Consider the following 8251-nt stretch of genomic DNA (forward strand, 5'->3'; position numbering starts at 1 on the left):
TGCTTCCTAATCCCACCTCCTCCCCAGTTCCTGCCTTCCATATTTGGAGTGGAGAACCTTGTTTGTTTTCAGAACTAGAACAAAGATCCCAGATGGAAGGAGCCTTGCTGGTTTTAGTCAGAAGCATCAGTGACTAAAGGTCAAGTTTCCTTTGGCTTGGTCCTGTCCTTGCTCGTCCTCAGTGCTCAGGCTGGGCTGTGGGGTGTCCTTGTTTGCTGCATTTTCACAGCTCCTCTTGGATCCTTGGGGCAATAGGCTGTGCCCTGGGAGGATTCTTTGTGCTCCTTTGTGACACAGCAGAACCTTCCAGGCGGTGTTTGCGTGACCCGCTGCTGTGATGTCACAGGAGCACGTCCCCGTGGTGTTCCTGTTGCTGTGGGACACAGAGGCCGCAGTGTCCAGAGCAGCTCTGGGCGCCTGCTCGTTGCTGGAGGATCCTCCTGTCCGAGGCATTCTCAGCAGCCAGCCCAGCCCCTGACGGGTGTCCTTCTGTGCTTGCAGGGGTACAGTCTGCAGACGTGTGCAGCGCAGCCAAAATGATCCACACTGTGGTTGCTGCAGTTTGCACTCTGTACTCTGTGGCTTATTCGGGGTATTTCTTAACCCACTTGGCACGTAAGTCGAGGCTTTCCCTTGGTGCAGCATCTGTGGCTTGGGTTTGCTGTGTGCTTTCTGTTCTTACTCCGGAACTGAGTTGACTTTGTAACCAAATTGCCCCAAAGACACCATTGGTTTGGGAGAGCTCCTGCCAGCAGCTGCAGCTGAAAAAGGGGATGTCTGCGGGCAGTGGGGTGTGCACAGCATTTGCAGTGAGGCCCGGGGGAGCTCTGTGCTCTCAAGTGGAGAGTCTGTGGCCGTGGAGCCTGGAACTCCCTCCGTTTGCTGGTCCAGCCAAGAACTGACACAGCCCAGTATTTTGGGCTGTTCTCTTGCTTGCTGTGTGAAGGGACTGTGGCTCCTGGAGGGATGCTGTGAAAGCAAAAGGCTCTCTTGGGGTTGCCTTGCTCTGTGGCATTTCCCAGCACAGGCACTTTTTTTCCTAACAGCATCTGGTTCACGTTCCCTCTCCCATTGCAGGGCACCTCACACGTGGATCTCGAGCAGCTCCTCCTTTGGTGAGTTTGAAAGGAACCTTTGGTGTTTGGAATTGTGCAGCGAGGTGTGAGCTCAGCGTGTGGCAGCCGAGTGCAAGCCTGGGGGGCTGAAGGAAAGTTCCTGTCGGTGTCTTTGCAGCAGCAGCAGCAAAGGGATCCCCGGCAGTTTCTCCTTTTCTGTTGAAGAGCTTTTGAAGAGCTGCAGGTCTGGTTTTGAGGCAGAAGATGCTTGCTGGCTTTAGCCACGGTGGAATATCAAATTCCCAACAATAAGTGGCAATGTCGACTTTAGCCCATTGTTAGTTTGAACAGCTCGGAACCGTTTCTGCTTAGTGCAGCTGGATGTGTAGCTGAGGATAAATAAGGTGATAACTGAGACAGAACTTCCCGTCCCTCACACTGCCCTCTGTCCACAGGGCACAAAAGCTGCATCAGCACCTCCTCTGGCTCCCTCTGTTTCCAAAGAGGAGGCCAAAGAGGGAGAAGAGAGCAGTGAGCTTCCCACTGTTCTGGGGGATGGTGGTGAACTTCCCTCTGTGCCGGGAGACGACAGTGAACTCCCCACTGTTCTGGGAGATGAGGGCGAACATCCCTCGGATTGGGAATACAACATCGAGGCTCCCGCGGCGTGGGACAGGGACAGTGGACATCTCCCAGCATGGGAAGAGGAGGCTGAACATCTCCCAGCATGGGAAGAGGACGGCGAACATCCCGTGAGTTGGAAAGATGACGGTGAACCTGCAGCGTTTTGGGAAAAGGATGGAGAACCTGCAGTGTTTTGGGAAGAGGATGGAGAACCTCCCTCTGCTTGGGAAGAGGACACTGAACCTCCCTCTGCTGAGGGATCCTGGGCTGAACGTTCTGACAGCAGCACAGCCCTGCAGGCAGAGGAGAGAGGGGAGTGGTGCCTGAGGCAGCTGAGTACGTCTGCTCTGTTCCTGTGTGCCCGAGCAGGGGCTGTGTGTGTGTCTCAGCATCAGCTGCACCCAGTGTTGCTCTGCAGCTGAATGTCACAGAGTCATTGATTGTCCTTCCCCGGCTGAGAACAAGGGCCACAGGGAGTGGGGCCCCATTCTGGCTCTGCTGCAAGGCAGGGTCTCCATCTGGGAGGGAGCGTCTTCCATGTGGTTTCTTCAGGGAACACCGTGAGCGTGGGGGAGCCTGCGGAGAAATACCTGGAACTGGAGCAGATTGGCCAAGGGTAAGTGCAAGGCAGTTACTTCTACACCAGCAGGGCCCAGGTATTCTGCTGGTGCAGGATCAAGTGAGGAGTCAGGAGAGCTCCAAACGCCTTCAGACACTGGGGTATGATCCTGCTGTCTCTCAGTCCTGACCAGAATTGATAACTGTGGTCAGATGGCACCGCCAAAGGCCCCTGAGGCTGGCAGTGTCCTGCCTGCAGCAAGGAGCAGGACCTGGAAGATCTTCTGTCCCTGGAATGGGATTGCCTAAGAGAGCAACTCACCAGCTGGTGACTGTCAGAAAACAGTTCTCAAGAAGATTTCTTTCAAATATTTTACTTCCAAAAATATCCACCGGTCAGGATTATCAGTATAATGGTTTACAAACAGAAACCAGAGATGAACTAAGAAGGGCTCTTTTCAGCACAAGTAGCAGACCCCATACATTCAGTAACAGACACAGAGCTGCTGCCCTTGAGGGGAAAATGCACGATGCCCTGATGGCAGGGCTCTTGTGGATGCTGCAGGTCTTAGGCAGGAAATGCAAAAGGATGAAATACATTCTTTTCTAGTTCTTTAGACACCCAGACCCCACCCTAGGGTTTGAACTAAAGGAATTCATCATGGACATTTGGGATTTGCTCCAGCACTTTTCCTTCATGTTTGGCCTCAGCTTTCCCTTGCACACCTTGCATGGCAGAGGACTGGTGGCTGCTGCGCCGTTGTTTGAAGGGCTGACGCACCCAGGTGTTTTCTGAATGCTACAGGCAGAAGAGATCTCCTGTCTGGGCTGACCTTCACTCCCAGGGCCTAAAGCACTGCTTCTTTCTTCTCTGCTCTTTTGTCTCCAGGGCTTTCGGGGCCGTTTACAAAGGACTCGACAGGGCCACTGCAGGAGAGTCCAGTGTCAACACGCCCAGCACGTCCGGCAGGTCTCGAGGGCTTTCCCCTCTGCTGGGAGCTGTGGCTGGAGCTTTGGGGGCCCAGCAGAGCTTTCCTGCACAGGCTGCTCCTCTGAAGGCAGAGCAGGGTCAGCCTGCAGAGCACAGCTGGGACAGACTTGGAGCTTCTGGAGTGCCCAAAGGAATGCAAGGAGGGCAGCGGTGTCTGTCAGAGCAGGACACGCTGCCTTGGTCTGCACATCTAAAACCGTGAATGCCTCAGCTGGTGGAGACTGAGGCCCAATTTATCTCCATCCCAGCCTTGGACAGGAGCACTGTTTAGCAGTTTTCCTATGCTGAGTTTAATCTTCAAAGGGTACCTCAAGTCCTAATTAAGGAGAGATCCTGCTTGGGATCTTAGTTTGGGGTTTTAGTCCTACTGCAGCTGTTCACAGAGAGAGAGGGAGAGCAATGAGAAGATGGATGTCCAGAGCAAAGCTCTCTCCTAAACCCTGCAGTTGTGTTTGGGGCTGGTGTAAGTGACAGCCTGTGACAAGGATCATCTGAGCAGTGGATGTGTGTGTTTGCTTTGTTGTGCAATCCCAAACAGAGCAGCTGCATTTGAAATCATGACCAAACCCCATAGAATTGCTAAAGGGTTCCCAGCTATTTTGCTCAGTTTTCACAGGACCAGAATTACCTCCTGGTTGCAAAATGGGTTTGAATAATAATGAGTATCACCCTCATCATTATAAGAGTGGTGGTAAACTAGGGCCATTTGAGAAGAGTGTAGGTGCAGAGAATGTTGTTAGAGCTTTGAGGCTGAGGGACCATTTCTGCAGAGCTCCCGAGGCCAAATGTCTCTGGCCATGTGTCCTGTCAGCAGCCCCCAGCGAGCAGAGCCATGGGCTGTGGGAATGGCACTTGCTGAGCTCTGGTGTCCCATCCCAGGGCAGTTTGGCACAGCCCGGCTCCGTCACTCCAAAAAGACTCGCCCCGTGTTTGCTGTGGCCTCCTGCCACAGACTCCTCCAGTTAAAGCTCTGCAATGTCCCTTCAGGTGGCCATAAAGAAAATCAGTCTCAGAGGGCAGAACTGGGAACGAGCTCTGAATGAGACCCTGGTCCTGAGGGACAAGAAGAACCCCAACATTGTCAGCTCTTTGGACAGGTGAGTGTTCAGGTCTCATCCCGTGCACGGGCCCTGCGTTGATCTTTCCTGGCATCCCTAGTCTGAAGCCTGTCTTGAAAAAGCCTGACCCGGCCATATCTTCCCAAAACAACAGCCTGGCAGTTCACTCCCTCCATGTGCTTTTATTGCTTTGGTGTTTCCTTCAAGTTGACCCTATTTTCTGTGTCTTACAACAAGTGCTGATAATCCATGGCAGAAATTATTTCCCTTGGCTTCTTCTTCCCAAATCTTTTCCATTCCTGCAGATGTCAGGAAGACCAGGTTCTTGTTTCCAGAAACGCCTCATTTGCCCATTTTTCAATGGCCCTGCCTGTTTCTGAAGAGACTTTCTGCAAGGTTTTCCAAACAGTTGACCACTTTTATCCCAAGTGCTGCAGGGCCTCCCTCCCTGGATAACTCTGGAAGTTGTGTGGCCTTGCTCTGGAGTGAATGGTGGAACTGATGAGTTCAGATGCTGAACCGGCTGGGGCCAAGTGTTGTGGTTTCACATGGATCTGGGCTGTTGCTAAACTGCATTTTTCACTTGCTTGCCCTCTAAGGCCTCTCCTTTTGCACAGGTGTCTCCTTCTCCTTTAGACTGTGCAGATTCCAAGGCCTGTGCACCCTGGCAGGAATGTCTCTCCATCTGATTCTGTCCTCATTGACAAGTGCCCTGGAAACAAAACCCCACTGGAGGCTTTTCCATGGGGGAATTGAGCACTGCACATTCATCTCCGGGCCATTGTGTTCCTCTTCCAGCTTCCTTGTTGATGGAGATCTCTGGCTGGTGATGGAACACATGGATGGAGGAACTTTGCAGGACGTTGTCAGACACACACGCATGGCTGAAGGAGAGATGGCAGCTGTCAGTCGGGAGGTGAGGGATCCTGCCTGTGCCTCCCATGGCTTGGACACGATGGTCCTTCCCAACAGGGCAGGGGAACAGGGGTGGCTCCACGTGGGCTCAGGGCTTTGTTTCTGTGTTGTTTTTATGAGCTGGAGAAGAAAGAGCCACTGAAAGGAATGGCCTGCCAGCATCACTGCACTTCTGTTCTTGTCCTCTTTCCTGCTGTGGGGCTACTCTGTCTTGTTTGGATTGGATTTGCTGTTCTCAGCTTTGCCTTGAACCATTTGCCTGGAGCTGGTCTGCACTGCACTCCTGGCCTGTCCCAGCAAAGTTTCTGCTGGCAGAATTCTAAACTCTCCTTTCTTGTGTGCTATATTCCAGCCCTTGATTTTTACCCTGGTGTTTTGTGTTCCCTCTCAGTGTCTGCAGGGCCTGGATTTCCTCCATTCACACCAGGTGATCCACAGAGATCTGAAGAGCTCCAACATCCTGCTGGGAATGGACGGCTCTGTCAAGCTGGGTGGGTGTTCCTGGCCAGGCACGGCGCTCCCGGGGTGCGGGTGTGGGGCTTCCCAGGGACGGCCAGAGCCCCACAGGTGCTGCTGGTGGCCCTGCCCAGCCCCTGCTGCCCCTGCAGAGAGCTCAGGAGAGGAGCAGCAGTGTCAGGAGTGCCTTTGCTCTGGCTCTGGCCCTTCCAGAGGGGTGGGAGTTGGAATCTCAAGCTTCAAGGGAATCAGTAAAAGCCACTGCATGAAAGCTGAGGGTTTCTTTAAGGGTCCAGTTCCATCTTTCCTTGGCTACAGCCCTGAGGACTTTTCCAGCTGGATTCAGTAGTGCATTGTCAGACTGAGAGTGGGGAATGTTTGTGATTGGTTTCCTCATTCCAGCTGCCTTTGACAGGCTTTGTTTCTGTCCTCAGCTGATTTTGGCCTCTGCGCTCAGCTCAGCCCTGAGCAGGACCAGCCCAGCTCCATGGTGGGCACTGCTCACTGGATGGCCCCAGAAGTTGTGACCAGTTCTCCTTACGGCCCCAAGGTGGACGTCTGGTCATTTGGCATTGTGACCATCGAGATGGTGGAAGGAGAACCTCCTTACTTCAAGGAGACGGGGGCCATGGTAAGAGGCAAATTCTCCAGTGTTTGCAGAGCCCTGTGAGCACAGCGTGGCCCTGCCCTGGGAGGAGCAGCTGGAGGTTTCTGCACATCGGGAGGGGAATTCCCAGAGGACTCGAACCTGAACACAGACAAATATTCTGCAGCCTCCAGCAACAATTTGCTTTGGGCTTTAAGTTGTTGCAGCTCTTCTGTCTGTGAGGATGACCTGGAAACGTGGAGCCAGTGGATCAGCTCTAATGTTATCTTGCAAAAAACCCCAAACGCGCCCCAAAACCCAAACCCAAGAAATTTACAAAGGAGTTTCTAAAACAGGATTTGTGAGAGGAAGTCCTTCCTGGCTCTTCTCACTGGGAAAGTTGTCTAACACATGAAGATGATTCTTTAACATCCCCATAGTCTAACATGTTTCTTTCCTATCCCAAGCTCCTTTCTCCATATCACCAAGCCTGAGCTTTCAGCAACACAAACCTGTTTCTTGTCGGGCAGTTTCTGGGATGGGGCAGCAGGAATGAATTTACTTGAGTGTCAGTGGCTCTGCAGAGATGCATTTGATGTGAGAACCCTTTGAAATGACACAGTCAGACCACAGTGACTCTTGAAAATGGCCTGTAAAGCTGGTGTCCGGATTTGGAGACGCAAAATGTGCTATTTCTGATGGAGGTTCCTCCTAACAAAGTCAGGCAATGAGATTGGCTCTCAAGGCAAGATCATTTGGATGCTGCAATGGCTGTGGCTGCACCAGGGTTTGGGATTTTTGGTTGGCCTAGAAAAATGAGCTGTGGAGCAGCATCTGTGGCAGGGAGGAAAGTGCCCCTGGAGCCGGGGCTGAGAAGCCGGGGTGGATGTGAGCAGCTGTGGGTGTGAAGGGAGCTGGCGGAGCGCTGTGTTTGCCTTTCCTGCAGGCTCGCGCTCTGATCCGGCAGAACGGGACCCCGCGGCTGCAGGAGCCCCGGCGCCTGTCGGCTCTGCTGCGGGACTTCCTCGAGTGCAGCCTGGAGCTGGACGAGGAGCGGTGCTGGTCTGCCCAGGAGCTGCTGCAGGTCAGTGCCCGGCGGCTGCAGGGGAAACGGCAGAGCCAGGGAGGGCTTTTCTTGTGGGGCCCTCTCCCATCATCTCCGGTCTCGCTGCTTTTCACACGCAAAGCGAGCAGAAGCCTGGCCTGGCTTGGGTTGGCAGGGTCCTTTCCAGGTCATCTGGGCCTGCTGCCCTCAATGGGCACAGACATCTTCAAGCACATCAGGTGGCTCAGAGCCCTGCCTGACCTGAGCTTGGATGTTTCCAGGGAGGAGGCACCTCCCACATCTCTGGGCACCTTCTGTCAGTGTTTCCCCACTCTCCTGGTGAAAAAATCCTTCCTCCGATCTAATCTGAGCCTGCTTCCCTCCCTTCAGTTAAAATCCATTCCCCTTTGTCCTGTGGCAACAGAGCCTGTGAGGAGCTTGACTTTGAAAAGTGACGGTTCATTTCTTTCTTTTTGATCCTTTGCGCAGCACCCATTTTTATCATCAGCCGAGCCTCTCTCCAGCCTGACCGCTTTGATCGCTGCAGCAAAGACACTGAGGGAGCAGCAGAGGACATGAAGCACTTGAGGAGAGCTTTTTGTTAGAGTAGTTAGGACAAGTAGATAGTTATGGTAGTCAGCACTGCTAGTTAGTTATTGTAGTTAGGACACCCTGTTTGTTATGGTTGTTATGACACCCTGTTTGTTATGGCGGCTGTTGGGGAAGATGAGTCAGGGAAACCTTATAAATATGTTGGCTTAGGAAATGATTCTGAAAATATGAATCCTATAATTGAAATAGAAAAAAAAGCTTGCTTTGAGTTGTAGGATACCGAGCCTTAGTTACTATATTACCTGAAAACAATAGCCTGGGCAGGTGAAAGAGAATCCCTTTTGATTGAACAATACCCTACTACTGGCTGAGGGATCCAAAGGTCGATGTAGCAAAAGAGAAAAGTCTGAA

At 52.7% G+C, this 8251-nt stretch overlaps 1 protein-coding gene across 1 annotated transcript; it reads left to right on the forward strand.

The window, feature by feature from the left end:
* Positions 1–5123: 5123 nt before the first annotated feature.
* LOC310923663 (serine/threonine-protein kinase PAK 3-like) lies at positions 5124–7867 on the forward strand (the record flags this gene model as incomplete). Its single annotated transcript, XM_083885584.1, has 5 exons — positions 5124–5202; positions 5593–5692; positions 6092–6288; positions 7190–7327; positions 7778–7867. Exons 1-5 carry the CDS (start codon positions 5125–5127, stop codon positions 7865–7867), a joined length of 603 nt encoding a protein of 200 aa, XP_083741710.1. The 5' UTR covers position 5124.
* Positions 7868–8251: the final 384 nt, after the last annotated feature.

The sequence above is a fragment of the Zosterops lateralis genome (genome assembly GCF_965231275.1).
Source record: "Zosterops lateralis genome assembly, contig: HAP1_HAP1_SCAFFOLD_182, whole genome shotgun sequence".
Classification (NCBI taxonomy): domain Eukaryota; kingdom Metazoa; phylum Chordata; class Aves; order Passeriformes; family Zosteropidae; genus Zosterops; species Zosterops lateralis.